The sequence below is a fragment of the Equus asinus genome, chromosome 3 (genome assembly GCF_041296235.1).
Source record: "Equus asinus isolate D_3611 breed Donkey chromosome 3, EquAss-T2T_v2, whole genome shotgun sequence".
Taxonomy (NCBI): Eukaryota; Metazoa; Chordata; class Mammalia; order Perissodactyla; family Equidae; genus Equus; species Equus asinus.
The window spans coordinates 149,880,458-149,902,499 of NC_091792.1; the positions used below are offsets into that span (position 1 = coordinate 149,880,458).

Sequence of the window (22,042 nt, forward strand, 5' to 3'; positions counted from 1 at the left end):
CCCAAATACCTCACTGTGAGCACCTGTGAGTGGAGGTCACAGCTTCTGTGGGCTGGAGGTCAGGACAATCGGGCTGGTCTTTAACTGGGCAGGTTTAAAGAGGCTTGGAGTTTAAGGAAATGGCCTCCTCCGGTGGAATTCATGCAAAGACCCTTTAAAACACCAAGTGAACCAGTCAACATCCACAGCTCTGGGACCTTGGAATTCTCAAAGAGGTGAATCGTGATTAGAATAAAACCACAGTTATGACCTTTGGTCTGCATATGGTTGATGTTTTTAAAAATTTGAATTAGATGCCAAAGCAATTTCATAAACATGCATCTGCAATATGGGGCATTTCTTAAAGTTCAGAAAACCTGACAAACCTGAGAACCATGCTCACATGTTGTCAGTAAGTTAGTGCAGTTGTCGACTATAGAAAGGCAGGATTCCTTGTTTTGCCAGAGTCTCCATCGCTCTCTGCTGCTCTGTCCTAATAGCAATGGTCACGTGCCATTTCTCTTCAGCCCTATGTCACTGTTTCCCTATAGCCCACTTAAAAAGAAAGCGAACAATTTCTTATGCCCCGATATTCACGAATAGCGAAGTGACAATATGTAGTGAGGTCCACGTGTTCTTTGTGCAAGGGAGTCTCCTTCTACATGCATAACAAGAAAACAAAATGTAACCGTTGTAAAGAATACAACTTGAGACCCCATTAGCAACCAAATCTGTGCTGTTTAACTTCAGGTTAATAGCTCAGCCTCATCAATAATTTAGTATGAAACCCTAAGGGTGTTCTGTTATTGTCAGCAATCTGTAGATGAACAAGTGGAGGTTCAGAGAGGTCAAGGTCACACAGCTAAACCAATGGTGTGTCCAGCCTTCCACAAGCTCATTCTGGTACCAGACTCTGCCTAGAGATGGTTGACCAGAGGGAGGTCTCCGCTTGTGATCTGAAGGCGAGCATCATCATCAGAAATCCCCAGATCAGGAATCGCTACTCACCAGCCTCTCAGGGCCCCAGGATGCCTCTGCCCATACAGGAACTTCAGGGCCTCAGTGACAAGAGGGACACGGACACAGAGATGGCCTGCCCAGAGTCAGTCACTCATTTACCCCACGTGTCTTGAGAGTGGCAGGTAGGAGGAGGGCAGAAGATGGATGCAGGGAGGCCCAGGTTGAAACCCGGGGCTCCTCCTCTTGCCAGCCCTGTGCCTTGGACAAGCCCTGAGCATCTCCCAGCTCCCATTTTCCATCTGTGAAAAGGGTGAATCAGAGCTCCCCATATCACGGAGTGGATGTGAGGAGAATTAGGGAGAGCTTCAGGAAACAGGGGCCGAGCACACTGTTTGGCAGATATGATTGCTTTTTATGTTAGTTATTGTTACTCCCCACAGATATTGCGGCTGGGGTCCTCATCCCACCAGGGAGGGTCTTGGCAAGGCTCAGTGGTCCTCCTAACAAGGCCACTGGGGGAAAAGGAAGGCCTTGGAGAAGCAAGTCTAATGTCCCACATGTAACCCCCTCCCCCCAGGATTACATCAACCATTTTCCTGCAGGAACTGGCTCCCTCCAAAAGGGGTGAGGCTGAGAGGAATGTGACAAAGCTGCGCAGGCATGTGTGTTGTAAAACCCTGTCTGCCTGGGCTCCTATAAAAAGGGCCTCCCCTGCCTCTCACTGCAGACGAGACAGCTGCCAGCCTGCAGGCTCCCTCTGGCATCTGGGATTGCACTGGATCTGCACACTCTGAACAAGGTAAGAGCCTGGCTCTCCTAAGACCTTCATTCCACCCTTCCTCTAGCTCCCCCAGGGACCTCAGGCTCCTGGGGTCTGGATCCCACCAGCGACATGTGGAAGCTGAGTCTTAATGCCCTGAGGAATGAGTGGGTCTCTGTCTGGTATACCCAACCTTTGTCCCACCCTTCATTTAAGGAGCCCACCCGCCTGTGACTGTCTTCCTTTTCTCCATCCTAATGGGAGCCCATATTCCCAGGGTGGAAATGACATCCAGACCATTTTCTGAGCCGTGTGGTCTGCAGACGAAATTCTGTATTTTCTTTTAATATGGAGCCTTATAATAGGAATCATCTTTTGAACTACATCAGACTAAACCCTAAGTAGTTCATAGTTTGCTTATTTGTTGCCAATATTTTCTGAAAAGTAGAGTAAAGATAAAGACACAAATCTGTCAATAAGGGTTGGTCTACAGGGGCAGAGAAATAAGTTTTGTCTACCTGTCTCATCTTGATCACTTGCCCACTATGGGACTTCGAGCCATTTATTCACTGGTCTGAGCCTTAGCTGTCACATCCGTTACCTGGGGGTGGTTTATTATCACCTACCAGGCAGGCTCTTGACTGGATTAAACAAGGTGAGACTCAAATGCTGGTAGAGGACACGGCACATAGTAGGGGTCGAATGGAAATCCTATTTCTCTTCTCCTTTCAAGCATGTTTCTTTTTATCACACATGTGATGAAATCCATGCAGTTTAGTGTAGCATTTGAGGTCAGCTTACGTATTTGATGATTTTTTGGGGGGGAGTGGGGAGATTAGCCCTGAGCTAACATCTGCTGCTAATCCTCCTCTTTTTGCTGAAGAAGACTGGCCCTGAACTAACATCAGTGTCCATCTTCCTCTACTTTTTATGTGGGACGCCTGCCACAGCATGGCTGCCAAGTGGTGCCATGTCCCCACCCAGGATCCAAACCAGTGAACCCCAGGCAGCCAAAGTGGAACGTGCGAACTTAACCACTGCACCACTGGGCCGGCCCCTATTTATTCGATGATATATTTTTAAAAGCTCTGCTTGAGGGTTTCCATATGCCCAGCACAGTGCCACAGCAGGGCTCCAGAAATCAATTACACACGATCCTCCCCTTCAACCCTGCAGTCAAAATGACTGGTGGAAATGCACCCCATCCCCCTGGTTCAGTTTGCCCAGTCAACCTGAATGACCTCCCCTCCCTCGTGCTTTTCCTTAGATTCTTACTGCATCCCAAATGCCCCCTCACAAACCCACGCATCTCAGAGAGTCCCACCCCATGCAGGTTTAACCTGGGGTTAGACATCACCTTTCATGTCACTTACCACGTCCTTTCTCCTTGTGGACTGCTCTGAATTCATGCATAATTGTGAGTTAGGAATCTAGCACATTACAGCTGGAGGAGAGTTTGCAGTAATTGTTTCCCACACCTCAGTGTCCAGTAAAGGAACTAAGACATAGAGGGGGAGAGTGACTTGCCCAAGGTCTCATTGGAGACACAGTTGGGACTGACTCCTGGTTAATGCTGTTTAAATTCCTCAAAGAGATGCCTCTAAGTTTTTAAGATGCTCAACTTTCTTATTCACCTTGATAAATTCCACACCTACTCTAGTGCAAGGTATATAGTAGGTGTCCCCTAAATGCTTGTTGAAGAGTGACTGAAGGAGTAAGTGAGCAAATGCAACTTTAAATGAGAGAGTGAATGAGGGAGTGAGAGTTAAGGAGGCTCAGAGAGTGACAAAGGAATGAATGAAGAACAGGAGGTTCTGGACATTCAAGACTCAAGTCAAGCAGAAACATGAATGGCTGGGCTGCTTGTCTAGTGATCCAGGAGCCAGAAGGATGCTTAGTCTCACTGCCGGCATGCAGTCCTGTGTGCGCGGGGAGGGAGGGTCAGTCTGCAGCCCTGTACTGCTGAACTGCAGCTCTGCACTAACTCATTCACCTTTTGTCAAACAGGTTCCTCCAAGCTGAAGCCATGAGAATCCACAGCCTCACCCTGCTGCCCTTCCTCCTTCTGGCCGCTCAGGTGCTCTTGGCGGTGGGCGCACCGACGTCATGGAAGGGGCAAGGCAGTAGAGCAACCAAAAATCATTGGATCCCTCTGGGTAAGCCCCAAATTGTGCAGAGACCCAGTCAACAAAAGCCCATGGTCAATGGTGAGATTGTCACTCCAGACCAAGCTTCATGTACTGTGACTATGATAGAGCACGCAGAGGGCACCGCCATTAAGGTCATGTGCTCCCGAATGGACCACGACTTTTCCTGTGTCTTTACCGGCAACCCAACTTCCTGCATAGAGGGTTGTAAAAGTGATATTATCTACTGGAGACAAATTGCTTATCATTTAAGTTGCCAGAGGAACCTCTGTGAGGACGCCAATGTGGTCCTGAGGAGCAGGGTCTGCAGTAGGAGGTTTCCAGAATCAAATTTCAAGCTGGTGTACTCCACTCTGATCGATGATCTCAGCCAGTGTGATAAGGACATAACCCCCTGGTGGCATATCATAATCCATGACGCCCCCACAACAGGTACGACAGGAGTCATACCGTTCTATCCAGGGCCAGGGATCCAGACCATTGCACCCGTCCCTACAGAGGCGGTTGAAGTCACAGAGACCACCCCAACAGTGCCCATCGTGATTCAACAGACCACTCCCAAGGAGCAGATAAAAGGGAAAAAGACAACCACTACCCAGCAGCCCAAGACTGAACAGACCACCACCACAGTGCCCACCGTGACTGAAGAGACCACCCCCACTGAGGAAGTAAAAGTGGAAGACACCACCACTACACAGCAGCCCAAGACTGAGCAGACCACCACCACAGTGCCCATCGTGACTGAAGAGACCACTCCCACTGAGGAGGTAACCGTGGAGGAGACCACCACTACACAGCAGCCCAAGACTGAGCAGACCACCACCACAGTGCCCATCGTGACTGAAGAGACCACCCCCACTGAGCAGGTAACCGTGGAAGAGACCACCACTCCACAGCAGCCCCAGATCCAACAGACCGCAGCCGCAGTGCCCATCGTGCCGGAAGAGACCACTCCCACTGAGCAGGTAACCGTGGAAGAGACCACCACTACACAGCAGCCCAAGACTGAAGAGACTACCACCACAGTGCCCATAGTGATTGAAGAGACCACCCCCACTGAGCAGGTAACAGTGGAAGAGACCACCACTCCACAGCAGCCCCAGATCCAACAGACCGCAGCCGCAGTGCCCATCGTGCCGGAAGAGACCACCCCCACTGAGCAGGTCAAAGTGGAAGAGATCACCACTACAGTGCAACCCAAGTTGGAACAGACCACCACCACAGTGCCCATCGTGATGGAAGAGACCACGCCCACTGAACAGGTCAAAGTGGAAGAGACCACCACTACACAGCAGCCCCAGATCGAAGAGACCACCCCCACGGAGTCATTCTACAATGAGGTTACCACACCCAAACCCAACTATAATGATGACTCAGGCGTCAAAATCAAGCAGACGATAATCTACCAGTCACCTCACGATGTGGGCCAGAAGACAGTCCAGCAGAGTACCCTCAACGACTATGACGACTCAGGGAGCGCCTTCTGAGAAATCTTTGGCACTGTGATACAGGACCAACAATTGTAATGAGGCAAAGGCCATTGGAGCCAGTTAGGAGATGCCATGCCATTGGTCCCTCTGCACGCTGTGAAGCATGAGATAGGTAGGAACATTTGTGCTGTGGGAGTGCAGCTGATTTTTAAACAAGGTTTGTAATTCTGTGTTTGTGTTTGGAAATTGCTATGTATTCCCTCCCTTGAATGTGATCTTCAGAGGCTGTTTACCTCAGTGTATGTTTTCACGGCCCACAATGCTGTGTGTATATGAGCATTGAGGACCAGTCTTTGGGCTGAACAAGCCAGAGTGATAATTTCAGTGCGACGCACTTTTTCCCGAATTAATAGATATTAAAGCTTTTCTTCAAAAATATGTTCAGCATTATTTGGTTTCTCTGGATATGGTTCCAAAAGAATTCATAAGCAGGTACCATATTTTGGTGGAAAACATTCCTAAGGAATGGCTTCCTATTCCCCACCCATCTTAAATCATCCCCAAAGGGGACCCGTTCCAGCATCCCTTTCTTTCAGTTTTTGTCCACTGGACTGTGGTGTTTGATGTCTACTGAACTCTAATAATTAGGACCCCTGATTTCAAGTGGGACACCTGGGGCATGGGGTGATAAAGACACTTGTCAGGGTCTCACAGATGGTAAGAGGGGAGCCAGGAATTGAAGCCAGGTGTTCTGTAAGCCAAGTCCTAAGGCAGGAGGAATGCCCTCCACTCACTCAAGTCAGAGCCCATTACCACTCACCATAAGTGGGACTCCTGACCTTGAGGAGCTCATGTCTGGCCTGTGGGGGAGGAGCTGGGGTAAGTAGAGTGCCTGTGATGAAGACTCTAATGGAAGGGGAAAAAGGCAGCATGGAAAAGCAGAGAGAGGAGGCAGAAACCGCTGGAAGATCTCCTGTTGAACTTCTTCAAGGAGGTGGATCTGGAGATGGACTTTGGAGAGAACATCTCTAGGTAGGAAATGGGGCAGAATTGGGGCACTTTAGGCAGGTGACATCATGCATGGAAGCAAAGAGATGAGAAAATCCTAGAAAATGGGAGCTGACATATGGCCGGCAAGGGTGGGAATCCAAGATGACACCTCTATTAGTCATTTCCACACTAGTATACAAAGGATCTGAAAATGATTTAAGTCAAGAGTTAGGGAGAGGATGATGTGCCCCCAAAGCCTTGTCACAATTCCATAAGGAGCACAAAGTGAGGATCGGGAGTTGGTAAAAGCACTGTCATTTAGAGTCTCTGTCGATGGCAGGGAGGAATGGCAGGTGGGGTGGTAGAGTGGCATCTTACACTCATCAACCTACCAGGACCTACATGGAGAGTCGCCAGTGGCCAATCCAGAGTGTGAGAAGCTCAGAGTGACATTCGGATGTCATCACCAACATCATCAACACTGACATTTGTCTCTGACTTGTTATGCTCCAGGCACTGTGCTAAGCTCTTCCCACGGAGTATGCATGCATTCATTCACCCCTTCATTCAACATGTAATATTGGGCACTGACTCTGCCAGACTCTGTTCTAGGGGCTGGAAATACAGCGGTACACAGAGGACGGGTGCTCTGCCCCATGGAAATACCAGTGAGCAAAGTGACGATAAACCCACAAGTAAACAAGGGATAGAGAGGAAGAGTAAAGGAGGGGAAGGGGGTAGAAGTGATGGAGGGTAACCAGTCTTAGATGAGATGGTCAAGGGAGGCCTCTCTGTGGAGGTGACTTTTGAGCCTAAACCTAAACGAAGTGAGGAATTAAGCCAGGTGACTGTCTCGGGTAAGGATGTTCCAAATAGAGTGAACAGTCAGTGCAAATCGTCTGAAGTTAATTAACTTGTTTATTTCTTACCTACTATAAGCTCCTACTATGTGCCAGACAATGTTCTGGGGTCAGGAAATAACAGCAAACAAAAAAGAAAAAAAAATCCCACTCTGTGTGGTGCTTCTATTCCAATGACTGGATCCTGCTTGGTGTGTTGAGAAACATCAAAGACTGCAGTGTCCTTGTAGGACAGGGCCCAGGGCCACACCTGTGCACCTTACCCCCATTCCCAAGGAAACTGAACCAACATCCCGGACCCTCCCCAACTTCCTCCTACACACCTCAGGAAGGTCATTTTCCCTTAAGGTCCACACAGATTGTCAGCCCTGTGACTCCCCTCTCCCAATCAGACATCTCAATTCACATAGTGCTGAGATAGGAAAAGACTGGTAAACACTTCCAGGAGTCATTGCCTAATAACTCTGGTCTGGTCTGGATGATGTAAACACTGGAGAACCGACTATACCAGACGCATGACCCTCTTAAGATCCCCTCCAGCCCAGGAAGCTGATGGATCTTGTGTGCCTTTGGCCACAGGCAGAGCTGGGAGGAGGTTTATTCCAACATGACAGAGTCCACTGGACCTGGGCCAGATGTTGGCCTCTTCTGCTTTCCAACCAAGGCCTCTGGCTCAATTCTGTAACCCATCTGAGTTCAGGGACTCATCTTGACAATGGGGATAATGACACCATCTTTAAAGGTTGTTAGACTGACATTGGCTGAGAAATCTAAAGTACCTGGTGCCCCACGCTTTCCATAGTAGGTGTTCGACACTAGTGACCGTCTAAAGTCCACAGCACAAGACTGGTTGTCAAGGGGGAGTCAAAAATTCGTTTTGTGAACTCTTTAAATGTGATAGGTTTTTTTCTTAGTACAAGAAGGCAATGGAAACCACCATATTGACCACCTGGGATGTGCTAGTTACTCTGCCCCATTCTCTAATTCAATCCCCCAACACCCTCGTCTGATAGGTGTTAAAACCCTCATTTTCTAGATAAGGAAACTGAGACTCAGAGAAGCTGAGCAACTTGTCATGGTTAGGAAGGCTGAAGTGACAGAGCCTGTAAGTGAGAAACCGAGGTCAGGAGGTCCCCAAGTCCTTTCTGCTTTTGAAGCTCATGATTTTTTTCACTTGATGAGAGAAGAGAGACATTTGAGATCTTTGGCTTTGGGTCATGGCATAATGCGAACAGAACATATAAGTACTTCCACGTATATATCCCTTTGTATATTCTTACAAAGAGAAATTTCAGAAGCTAAAACTTCTATTCCAGCTCAGCTTCCCATGGCAGTCATATCCCGAGGGAATGTTTTAAAAACACCATTAAAATCTTTTTAAAAGACAACACAAAGTTTACATTAGCTTCTATCCAAGTTGGAACTCCATGTTTTCTGAGGACTTTCTTGATGTGAAGTGGAGGAGCCAGCTTGTGTGTGTGTGTGTGTGTGTGTGTGTGTGTGTGTGTGTGTGTGTGTGTGTCTGTGTGTCACTTAATAATTGATTCTCCTTGATAGCATGAAAAGGGAAGCACTGGCTTTTGGGGTAACTCACAATCACAGCAGTGTCAGCTGAAATAACTAGAGTCCAGCACATCTCACTGGCCGTCCATCTATCCACCTCCTTCCCCAATCCACCTCCCAAATTGTTTTTGGCCAAACAAACAATGGAGGCCTGTCAGCTAGCTCTGGTGGCTGCTGGCAATCCTTGGCACTCCTTAGCTTGGAGAGCATCTCTCCAATCCCGGCTTCCGTCATCCCACGGAGTCATCCCCTGTGTGTCTGTGTCCAAATTTCCCTCTTCTTAGGGTGTTACCAATACTGAACAATTTTCCATCCTCATCCACTAGGACCTCTTCTTAGCTTGATTATATCTGCAAAGTCTTGATTTCCAAATAAGGTCACATTCACAAGTTCCAGGTGTACATGAAGTTTTGGGGCCAGTATTCAATCCACTCCAATCACCCAATAGCAATACAGTAGCCAAAAAGATGGAGAAGTGAACTTGAAAGAGTAATGCTAAACATGGGAAGTAAATTAAATCAACAAAGAAAGGACAGAAAACAAGGTTTTATTAAGCACATGCAAAATAGTGACTTGCTCCCCTCCTAATTCTGTATTTGTCTTGAAGAACATGTCAGCACTCCTCTGCTGTGTACATAAATTGTCTCTCTATTTTCAAGAGATGCCCAGCTCCTACTCCACAATCAACTCACCAAGAACTTTTTAAAAATACTGATACTTGGATCCTATCCCCAGATATTAGTACAAGATTCCCCAGAGATTCTGATGTAATTGGTAAAGATGTGACTTGTGTACGTGGATTCTTAAATTTCTGTAGGTATTCTAGTGTACACCAAGGTCAAGAAACACTGCCCTAGATTAATCAAATCAGAACCACTGGCCTGTATCCCAGGTAGTAGTATTTTCATTTAATTCCCAGGTAATTTTCACCTGTAATCTATGTTAAGAACAACTAATACAGACTGTATATGTATTTCATTCTCTTAACACATCTTTATCTATGATCTACCATGATCTATCAGACTATATCTGACCTCCTAAGAGCTCAGGGAATAATGGGAACCAAGATGACACATTTGACGAGGTTGTGAGACAACACAGAAGGCTGTAGGGAGGTGGGAACAGGGGAGTTTTGCCAGAGTTGAGTTTCTAAAAAATATATATACATCAACATCTACTATGACAAACTTATCAAATCTGTTTCTTATGAAGGCTCTGCACCTTTCACTTGTCCCCTCATATAATTCTCATCACATCCCTATGAGGTAAGTAGTTTTACTCTCAGTTATGGACTAAGGTCTTCTCGCTAAGAGGGGTGAGTTGTGCTATATCCAACAGCTTGGGAGAGTTCAGGCCAGAAGAGGAATCAGGTCAGCCCAATTCTACAGCTTGTGGCTTTTAATACATAAACATCATGGGCTTGCATGGGTTTGGGCACAGACTGATCTCTACCCAACTTCAAATTCACTAGAGCAATACTCAAGAGAAAGCACTAAGGAAAACTACCATATAACTGCCTGGTATTTCTTACATGATAAAATGCAACTTAAATCAGTGCTACTTAAAGTGTTCCCTGAGGACCAGAAGCACCTGCATGACTTGGGCAGCTTTAGAAATGCTAATTACCAAGTCCCAACCTAGATGTACTGAATCAGAGTCTCTGAAAGTGAGGCACACAAATGTATATTTAACAAGCCTTCCAGATGAGCATGATGTACCATCAAGTAGTATTTCAAATCACTCTAAAGGGAAAGGTCTTGATCCATGTAGAAAATAGGATTTATCCAGGAGATGTGACTAAGCTTCATCGCAAATTACAGATTGTTGGCAAAGCCATCTGCGCCTGTGTAACTACTGTCCCAGAAAAATGAGGTGGAAGCTGTCCTGAAAGCATTGTCATGGGAGTGTTTTACAGAGCTAATCACCAAATTTACAGGGTTTACCACCAAACTCAAAACTTTCCATGAGTTCAAAATGTCTGTCTCCATTCCCATCTTTCTTCTTGTGCAGGGGCTCCTCTACCTTCTTGTCCCTTTCCTGAACAGCTGCCACATTCCCCTAGGTCATAACAGATGTTCCACCACTTCTCTCTCCTCCCTAAACAAGCATTTATTTCATAGTTCTGTCCCCTAACAAGATCTCTAACCTTTGTGCAGAAGACCCATGTCTTAGGTTCCTTTGATTCTTTACCATGCTTTAGAGGCAATAAGGGCTGATGCTGGATTCAGAAGCTCATTTTAAATGTGATTCTACCTTAAGCAAGCAACACAAAGTCCCTAAGTCTTGTTTCCTTCTCTGAAAAATCGAGAAGGGATTGCATCTGCCTCATTGGGTGGATGTGATGGTCAGCATGATGTCAGGCATAGAGTAAGTCTCAATAAACAGAAGCCAATATCACTTGCCTACAGTAGGCTTTCAATAAATAAAAGGTCAAGTTTCTCTGTGACATGTGAACTCCTTGTCACTGGAGGATTCAAATGTACATTGGCTAACTTAGCCATGAGATATTTTCAAGGAATATCTCCACTCAATTCAAAATGGAAAGAAATGGAAGATGGCAGATTAGAAGCACCAAGATCTAGCTTTCCACCTAGACAACAATTGCAATGGCAGAATCTGTCTGATATAACTATTTTGAAACTCTAGAGTCTATGGAAGTCTAGCAAATTCTTGTGGATGAGTTGGACAGTAAATTATGATTAATTGCAGTCAATTTCAGCTCTTGACAATGGCTACTGATCCCATACCCAAGTCCTATGGCACATAGCTCTGCACATGTTCATGGACCAGTTCATAGGCAGTGTGTGGGAGCCAGAGTGGGAAATATGGATTCTGTCCCCCAAATATCAGGGATGTATGTTTTGAAGACAAAATGCTGCTTCTAATCACAGAGGTGCCAGATATTAAAGACTAGGACATTCAAGAGCAACAGCACATGTGAGGGGAAATTGTAAAGTCATTGGTATACCCAGGTAAGGATGTAGGCTCAGAAAACACTAAGAAGGCCCTAGATTTACACCTCAGTTTAATGCATGGCATGAAGACAGTCTACAATATTCAAAAAAGGGAAGAAGAATAAAAAACAGCAAACCTTGAGGAATGAGGAGAATCTAAATTCCAGAATTACCACATTCTTTGATTAAAATGTCCAACTTTTATCAAGAATAACAACAACAAGAAAATATATGAAGAAACAGGAATTGTCTCCCATTCAAAGGAAAAAAAATTAGGCAACAAAAACTGTGCCTTAGAAAGATGAGATGGCAGACATACTAGACAAAGACTTTAAAACAACTGTCTTAAAGATGCTTAAAGAAGTAAAGGAAGTAGTTGAGAAAGTCAAGAAAACAATATATGAATAAAATGGAAACGTCAAAATATCAGTAGAAAACCTAAAAAGAAACAGAAACAATTCTAGAGCTTAAAAATATAACTGAAATGAAAAATTCACTAGAAGAAATCAAGGCAGATTTGAGTATCTGGAAGACAGAATCAGCAAACTTGAAGACAGGACAATTAAAATTATCAAATCTGAGGAAGAGAAAGAAAAATGATTGGAGAAAAGTGAACATAGCCTAAGTGTCCTGTGGGACCAACAAGTGGACCAATATATGCATTGTGAAGTCCCAGAAGAAGAAGAGAGAGAAGGAGAAAGAGAGATTATTTAAAGAAATAGTGGTTGAAAAGTTCCCAGATTTGAAGAATGACGTGCATACAAACATCCAATAAGCTCAACTAAGGCCAAGTAGAATGAATTCATAGACCTACACTTAGACACATTATAATCAAATTGTTGAGAGTCAAAGAAAAGGAATCTTGAAAGCAGTAAGAGAAGCAATTTGTCACATGCAAGGGGTCCTCAATAAGATTATCAACAGATTTCTCATCAGAAATGTTGGGAGCCAGAGGCAGTAAGTTGATATACTCAAAGTGGTAAAAGATTTTAAAAAACTGTCATCTCAGAATCCTATATTCAGCAAAACTGTCTTTCAAACGTGAGAGAGAAATTAAGACTTACTTAGGCAAACAAAACCTGAGAGATTTCATTACCCCCAGATTAGCCATGAAAGAAATGTAAAAGGAAATCTGCAAGTAGAAATGAAGGACACTAGACAGACTTCAAGCTATATGAAGAAATAAAGATCTGTTAAGGTAGATACATGAGCAATTATAAAAGCCAGCAAGATTGTAATAAGTTTATAACCCCACTTCTGTTTTTCTTCATGATTTAAGAGACTCACAAATTCAAACAAAAACAATTATTAATCTAAAAGATAGTATTATTTTCACTTTGATTTGTAACCACATTTTGTTTTCAACATCATTTAAGAGACTAATGCATTAAAAAAAACCCAATGATTAGTTTATGTTTCTGGATACATAATGTATAAAAACATAATTTTACAATATCAACATGTGAAAGCGTTCAAAAGTGAATTGTAGGATTAGAATACTCTCATGTTATTGAAGTTACGGTAGTGTAAATTCTAACTAGATTGTTATAACTTTAGGATGTTTAATGTAATCCCCATGGTAACCACGAAGAAAATTGCTATAGGATATTCACAAAAGGAAATGAGAAGAGAATCAGTATATTTCACTTACAAAAATTAACTAAACACAAAAGAAGAGAGTAATGCGGGAAAGGAGGGATAAGAAAGCTATAAGGCATATAGAAAACAAATAGCAAAATGACAAGAGTAATTACTTTCAATGTAAGGATTAAAGTCTCCATTGGAAAGACAGAGATTGGGAGAATGGATAAACAAATAAGACCCAACTCTATGCTGTCTACAGATACTCACTTCATATCTAAAGACACAAAAAGGTCAAAAAGTGAAAAGATGGAAAAGATACTCCATGCAAATAGACAAAGTAAACTTTAAATCAAAAAAGGTTACTAGACATTATTTATTATGAACAACATTATTTATTAAAACAAGCTGCAATACAGCAAGTTGTAAAAATTATAAACATTTATGCACCTAAGTCCAGACCATCAAAACCTACGAAGAAAAAATTGACATAACTGAAGGGAGAAATAAATAGTTCTACAATAATAGTTGGAGATTTCAATGCTCCACCCTCAATAGTGGATAGAAAAACCAGAAAGAAGATAAGTAAGGCAACAGAGGACTCGAACAACAAGATAAACCAACTAAATATAGTAGACATATACAGAACACTCTACCCGACAACATTCTTCTCTGGTAAACACGGGACATTCTCCAGGATAGATCATATGTTAGGCCACAGATTAGGTCTCAATAGATTTTAAAAGATGATATTAAACAGTATGTTCTCTTTGACCACAATAGAATGAACTTAGAAATCAAAAACAAAATAAAAACTGGAAAAATCACAAATTTGTGGAACTTAAGCAACACATTCTTAAAATAACAATGGATTAAAGAAATTGTAAGGGAAGTTAGAAAATACTTACAGATGAATGAAATGAAAACACAACACACCAAAACTTATGGGACATAGTGAAAGCAGTGCTAAGAGGAAAATTTATAGCTATAAATACTTACATTAAAGAAGAAGAAAGATCTCGAATGAAGAATCTAGCCTAACAACTTCACGAAGCAGAAAAAGAAGAACAAAATAAACCCAAAGCTAGCAAAAGGAAGGAAATAATAAACACTACAGTAGAGAGAAATGAAACAGAGGATAGGAAAATACAAAAAAACAATGAACTCAAAAGTTGGTTCTTTGAAAAGATCAACAAAATTGACCAAATTTTAGCTAGAAGGGCTAAAAACAAAAGACAGAAAACTCTAAGTACTACAAATCAGAAACTTCAGTGGGATATTACTACCAATTCTGCAGAAAGAAAAAGGGCTGTAGAGAGCACTGTGAACAACCGTACCAACTGTATAACCTAGATGAAATGGACAAACGCTTTCAGAAACACAAAACCTACCGAGACTGAATCATAAAGAAACAGAAATTCCGACTAGACCTCTAACCAGTAAGGAGGTTAAATTAGTAATCAAAACTATCTTGACAAAGAAAACGCCCAGGATCTGATGTCTTCGCTGGTGAATTCTACCAAACATTTAAAGAGAGATTAACACCAATCCTTTCAAACTTTTCCAAAAGTACTGAAAATCAGAGAATACTTCCCAGCTCATTCTTTGAGGTCTACAATGCCCTGACACCAAAGCCAAAGACACTATGAGAAAAGAAAATTATAAAGCAACATTCCTTATAAACATTGATACAAAAATCCTCAACCAAATATTAGTAGACCAAATTCAGTGCATAGTAAAGGGATTCTATGCTAGGATCCTGTGGTTCAGCAAATGAAAATTTATCAATATAATACACCACCTTAACAGAATTGAAGGAAAAGAAAACCACAGGGTCATCTGAATTGATGATAAAAAAAGTATTTGACCAAAGTCAATACACTTTGATGATAAAAAACACTCAACCAACTTAGGAAGATAAGGAAACTATCTCAACATGATAAACACCATCTATGAAAATCTCACAGTGAACATCAAACCTAATGGTGAAAGATCAATAATTTTCCCCTAAGATCAGGAAGAAGGCAAAGACGCCCAGTTTCACCACTCTATTCAACATTGTACTGGAGGTTCTATTGAGAGCAATTAGGAAGGAAAAAAATAAAAGGCACCCAAATTGGAAAAGAAGAAGTAAAATTTTCTCTATATGCTGATATGATTTTATATATAGAAAACCCTAAAGATTATACACACAGCCACACACATCTACACTCAAACTGTTGGAGCTAGTTAACAAATTCAGTAAGGTAGCAGATTACAAAGTCAAAACTCAAAAATCAGTTGCTTTTCTGTCAACGATGATCAATTTGAGAAAATTAAGGAAAAAATTCCATCCACAATTGCTTGCAAAAGAATAAAACACATAGGAATTAACGTACCTGAGATGAAAAACTTATAGGATGAAAACTACAAAACATTGTTGAAAGAAATTAAAGAAAGTCTAAATAAATGCAAAAACCTTCCACGTTCATGGATGGAAGCACTTAATATTTTTAAGATGTCGATACTATCCAAAGTGATCTACAGATTCAGCGCAATCCTTATCATAATATCAATGGTGTTTTTTGCAGCAATACAAAAGCTCATCCCAAACTTCATTTGGAATCTCAGGGGACCCTGAATAGCTTAAACAAAAGAAGAGCAAAGCTGGAGGACTCACACTTCCTGATTTCAAAACTTACTGCAAAGCTGCAGTAATCAAAAGTGTGTGATGCTGGAAGAAAAACAGACAAGAGACCAATGGATTAGAGTGTAGAGCCCAGAAATAAACCTTCTTATATATGGTCAAATGATTTTTGACAGGGACGCCAAGACAATTCACTGGGAAAGAGCCATACTTTAGCAAATGCTGCTGGGAAAACCAGATATAGCCATGCAAAAAAATGAAGTTGGACTCTTCCCTAGCACCATCGACAAAAATCAAATCAAAAGGGATCAAAGACCCAAACGTGTGAGCTAAAACTATAAACACTTAGAAGAAAAAATAGAGAAAAAACTGCACGATGTTGGATTTGACAGTAATTTCTTGGATATGACACCAAAGGAACAGACAACAAAAGAAAAAATTTGGCAAACTGGACTTCATGAAATCTAAAAACTTTTGTATATCAAAAGACACTATCTGGGGCCGGCCCTGTGGCACAGTGGTTAAGTTTGCATGTTCCACTTCTTGGAGGCCTGGGGTTCGCCGGTTCGGATCAGGGTGTGGACATGGCACTGCTTGGTACACCATGCTGTGGTAGGCATCCCACATATAAAGCAGAGGAAGATGGGCACAGATGTTAGCTCAGGACCGGTCTTCCTCACCAAAAAGAGGAGGATTGGCAGCAGTTAGCTCAGGGCTGATCTCCCCCCCCCCAAAAAAAGACACTATCGATAAGGAAAAAGGCAACCCACGGAATAGGAAGAAAATGTTTACAAATCGTGTATCTGATAAGGAAGTAATACCCAGAATATTTAGAGAACACCTAAAACTCATAACAAAAAAAGAACACCACAGTATGAAAATAGGCAAAAATCTTGATTAGACATTTCTCCAGAGAAAATATACAAATGGCCAATAAGCAAACAAAAAATATTTGGTGTCACTATTTGTTAGGGAAATGCAAATCAAAACCACAATGATTTAGGACTTCACAACCATTAGGATGACTACTGCAAAAAAAAAAAAAAAACAGAAAATGACAAGTGTTGGTGAGGGTGTGGAAAAATCAGAACCCTATACATTCTTGGCAGGAAACTGAATGGTACAGCCCCACTAGAAAACAGTATGGCGTTTCCTCCAAAAATCAAAGCTGGAAGGACCATGTGATCCAGCAATTCCTCCTCTAGGTATACACTCAAAAGAATTGAAAGTAAGATCTCTAAGAGATATTTGTACACCATTGTTCATAGAAGTATTATTCATGATAGCTAAAATTTGGAAGGAACCTAAATGTTCATCGACAGATGAATGGATAAGCAAAATGTGATACATGCATACAACGGAACATTCTTCAGTCTTTAAAAGAAAGAAAATTCTGACGTATGCTACAACATGAATGAACTGCGAGGACGGTATACTAAGAAAAATAAGCCAGTGACAAAAAGAGAAAGACTGTATGATTCCACTTATATGAGGTATGCAGAGTGGTAAAAATCATGGAGACACAAAGTAAAATGGTGATTTTCAGGGGTTGGAAGGAGGTGCGAATGGGAGATTATTATTTAGTGGGTATTAGGTTTCAGGTCTGCAAGATGAAAAGAGTTCTGGAGATGGATGGTGGTGACGGTTGCACAACGATATGAATGTGCTCAGTACTAATGAACCGGACACTTCAAAATGGTTCAGATGGTAAAGTTTATGTGGTGTTTATTTTACTGTAAATAGAAAAAAATTTCAATGCAAAGAAAGCCTTTTCATCGAATGACACTGGAACAACTAGAAATCCATGAGAAATAAATGCAAATCGACCATGACCTCTCTTCACAGACAAACATTAACTGAAAATGAATTACAGACCCAAATGTAAAAGGTGTTTTCTCCCCAGGTGCTGGGTGTGCTACTTTCCCCTCGTGACGACATGATCTGTGTGTCCTAATCTGCCAACCGCTACGTCTCCCTTAGCCAACAAATTACCCACCCCCACCCAGATTTTTCACCCAGATGGGTCGGAACCATGGGGCTAGGGCATGATAGGAGAACTTACCGTGTTCAAGGATGTTGCCTATTTCATCCCAAGTGAGCCAGGGTAAGAATACTCCAGGCTTTACAAATTCCGTCTTCGGACCATAATTTTTATGGTGTGCGATGTTCCATATCCAACAACCAAAACCAGGTAGCGGTGGAAGCAATATCTTCCTCACATTGTCACCTAGGATGCCACCTGATGATGCAACTAGTGAGGTTTCCACACTGTAGCATTTGTGGGAAAAAAAGAGAAAGAGCAGTGGTTCGGGTTTTTAGGGTGGAATCATGGATATGAAGAGCCCATTTCCTCAAACCGCTACCTCTTCTGCCTTAATCCTCTCCAAGTAGTCACTTCAAAGAGAATGTTCACTCTGAGGAACAGCTCACACTGCCTGGCTGTGCGGGTAGTCTGGGATGCTGACAACATGGTCTATCCAGCAATCTTTTCTTTACAAGTCTTTCAAAGTTTATTCCATGTCTTGATGCCACCAGTGTGAGAATAAGAATGGGACAAAATGCCTTTTTTTCCCCAAAGACTTTATTTTTTCCTTTTTCTCCCCAAAGCCCCCGCCCCCCCCGTACATAGTTGTATATTCTTAGTTTGGGGTCCTTCTAGTTGTGGCATATGGGACGCTGCCTCAGCATGGTTTGATAAGCAGTACCATGTCCGCGCCCAGGATTCGAACCAACGAAACACGGGGCTGCCTGCAGCGGAGCACGCGAACTTAACCACTTGGCCACAGGGCCAACCCCCAAAATGTCTTTTGAATGTCATGTTCATTAGTCTACTGTCAAGGCTCCTTTGCTGTGAATAGTCTGGCAGGATGTGACCATAAGTGATCCAGATATCCACAAATGTGACAGACCTTGGTCCTTAGTGCTACGCTAGTGTTCCTGTGCTCTAGTGCTACACACGTGCTCTTACTAGAGTGTGGCCAGAATCTACCTCTCACACAGAATGTCAGTGCCAGTCATAGGGTGAAGTGGCAAAAGCTGAGAGATGACAGGAGTAGCCACATGATGGCAGTAGAGGACAAGCGTGCTCTATACGCCAAAAATGCTCAGGGCCCAACTGTAGACCTATGGGTCCTTATTCACCTTCAGACAGAGAGACCAACTGCTGACTGTACCACAGTCCTGATAGGCCATTTCAGTCTCCTTGGCATATAGATGGAGGACCATCTTTAGACTCCCTTGGGTTAGTGGGAGGACTAGTATACCCAGTCCAATAATGGATGGAGGTAGTGATGCTGTCCACTTGGGCTATGCAAACCGGATCAGCCACATTGGATCATTCAGTCTCTTCTGGGTATGCATCGTCCCATGGGCATCCACATCGGGTATGAAAAATATGCCAGGCTGCAGCAGAGGCTTTCCAGAGCACACAGCTCCAGAGAGCAGTGTCGTTAATATACTCGTCACTGTCAATCACTAGTTAGGTTACTAGACAGAACCCCAAAGCAGGTAAAAAAGGGCATGCCTGTTCTCAAAAGTATTGTGTAGGGCAAGGGCAATGCTTTCAATTTAGCCAGTCTGCTGATGGGCTTCTACCCCTGTACGTCTTTCAGGGCTGTAACTGGGGCTGATAGCAGCCATCTCAAGGTAGCCAAATGCTGTCCCTGTGAGCCACCAAGCAAGACACAATGGGCCCCTAAGGATGTGGTCTCAACCTTATTGTGTAAAGAACACTGATCTGAGGGACCAGACTTGTTGCTCTGGAATGTTCCATTTCCATTTTTTACAAGAAATCAGTTTGCCTTTCCACCTCTGTCTTTAGCATCTGAGAGGATCAATGCAGGTTGAGGATACCTGGCAACAATGAAAACTTGGCAGTCCCCTCTAAGGCACTCAGTCTCCACAAGGGCCCAAGAGCAGGCCAGCAGCTCTTTCTCAAGTCGGGTAGAGCTGGGAGCCATGTTGTCAAGAAGTCGGTACCCTAAGGGGTGGCTGGGCAGGGGCTGTCTCCCTTTGCCAGAGGATCCACTCAGCAGAGTTCAGAGTATCAGAGACCGGATTTCACAAAGATCCTTGGGATTAACAGGGCCCCGGGGCAGGTAGCCGGGAGACTCCCCCTAGCACGCCTTCTACCTAATCCCCAGGTAAATTTGGCAGGTTTTCTGGACAATTAGACACCGGGCTCAACAAATTACCTGGATGAGGCACATGTTGCCTCCTGTCCCCAAACAGTCCAACCAAGCCTGGGCTTCCTATTTTTGTCGTGGGGTCTGTAGGGTGAGTAACTTTTCCTTTACTGCCTCAGCAATCAGCCTCTGAGCCTCAGCCCACAGTACTCCCAAGGACTGACTTGGATGGCGCCCTGATCTCCTCAGGACTAACGAGTCGGGGTCTACTCCTAAGCTGCTGCCACCCGCTCTTCACTGGAGCCTCTCTGGTAACTAAATTGAAAACTCAGGATGCTGCCACCATTGCTGTCACCAGTGTAGACTCCAGCCCCTCTGAGGGATTGGAACACCCTAGAAAGGGTGGCTGCCACTCACTGCAGAGAACTTTTGGGCCCACCAGGAGTTTATTGGGTAAATACCCAAAGGAAAATAAAACAGTTGGGTGCAGACTGAAGAAAAAAAAAAGGAGAAAAAAAAGAGAAATTTTAGCTTACTGGAGATACATCATTCTAAAAACTTGCGTTTAAGAGAAAAAAAAGGAGTGAGGGAGAAAAGGACTATTATGCTGCAGACAGGGGCTCCACAGGGAGGGGCTGCTGCCTGGAGGATCCCTTTCCCTCTCTTCTTTTCCTCTTATCAGCCAGAGACAGAACGAAAATGTGGGGTTTTAGGTGGCTGAAAGTCTAAAACAAAAATATCACAATATACAGAGGGAAAAAACAAAACAGAACTAAATAAATTATACCTATATGGATATATACATATGTATGTGTGTACATAACTAAATTCAAACAATTTAGAATGGAAGGCTTCCCAACCGAACACATGGAGGTGATGGGAGGGTGGTGCACCTCGGAGGGCATGGAAGCTCCATGCTGCCCCTCCGCCCACCTTGCTCTGTGCATCTCTTCCATTTGGCTGTCTCTTGACAACAAAATGATAACAGTAATTAAACAATTTCCTCAGTTCTGTGACTCTTTCCAGCAAATTATCTAACCTCAGGAGGCTCATAGAAACCCCGGAATTTGTAGTCAGGCCAAGAGATACGTAGGCAGCCTGGGCACCCCCTTTGCAGCTGCCATCTGAATTGCAGCCAGTCTTAGGGGACTGAGCCCTTAACCTGTGGGGTCTGCACGAACTCCAGGTCGTGTCAGGATTGAATGGAACTGTAGGACACCTAGTTGATGACAGAGAGTCAGAGAAATGTGTTAGGAAAGAGACCATGTACTTGGTGTGTGTGGTGGGGGGACCTCTCAATAACAATAAAGATTAAAAAAGGGGTGGATTGGCTTTTGTGCCTCTACAACACAGGTTCTAAATTAACTTTCACATTGACTAAAATGCACCAACTGACACAAGTTCATGGACTCAATCACTACTGGGCTCAAATTATAGTTATATCTGGGGGTCCCAATAAATTTAAACATTTCATCCCCTGTAACCTTAAGAAGCAACTAAACACAAAATAGAAGAAAACAGGTAGGCCTCCCTTAACTGCAGCCTTGCCTAAATTTGCTGTGGTCACAGCACTCATTGCCCTAGAAAGGCCGCACTGGCTGCAGATGCTCTAACATAATGAATAATCAATTAAAACTAAAATAAGCCTTTGACGTTCATAAATTGGCTTCACAGAATGAGATTCAATGAATCTCTGTTAAAACAGTTAATATGGCCCAGTACCAGTTAAAACAGAGCCTCCAAGGATTAAACCTGATTATATAAAAACTCATTAATGAAGGGGTGATTACCCCCACCTCTCTATTGACAGCCCAATGTGGCCTGCTTTAAATCTGGAAAAAATTAAGGGCACCACGTGGTGGATTACTACAGCTTTAATGCTGTGTTCCCATCCACGAGGGCCCTCAGAGCCAATATCCAATATTATTCAATTACTCACCCTACCCAGTCAACAACCGATAAACGTGTTGCTCTTACAGGTTCGGCTGACATGCTCTGCTCAGCGCCTCTTGTAACAGCCTTTCAGCTGCACTTTGCCTTCGCCTCCAAAGGGACACCATATACCTTT

General features: G+C 43.3%; 1 protein-coding gene across 1 annotated transcript; it reads left to right on the top strand.

The window, feature by feature from the left end:
• Positions 1-1,608: 1,608 nt before the first annotated feature.
• LOC106829607 (chondroitin proteoglycan 1-like) lies at positions 1,609-5,707 on the top strand. The gene is made up of 2 exons (XM_014838807.3): positions 1,609-1,738; positions 3,707-5,707. The coding sequence occupies exon 2, from the start codon at positions 3,726-3,728 to the stop codon at positions 5,331-5,333; it is 1,608 nt and encodes a 535-aa protein (XP_014694293.3). The 5' UTR covers positions 1,609-1,738; positions 3,707-3,725; the 3' UTR covers positions 5,334-5,707.
• Positions 5,708-22,042: the final 16,335 nt, after the last annotated feature.

Coding starts and splice junctions, on each gene's coding strand:
- LOC106829607 (XM_014838807.3), top strand. CDS start 3,726: ATGAGAATCCACAGCCTCACCCTGCTGCCCTTCCTCCTTCTGGCCGCT.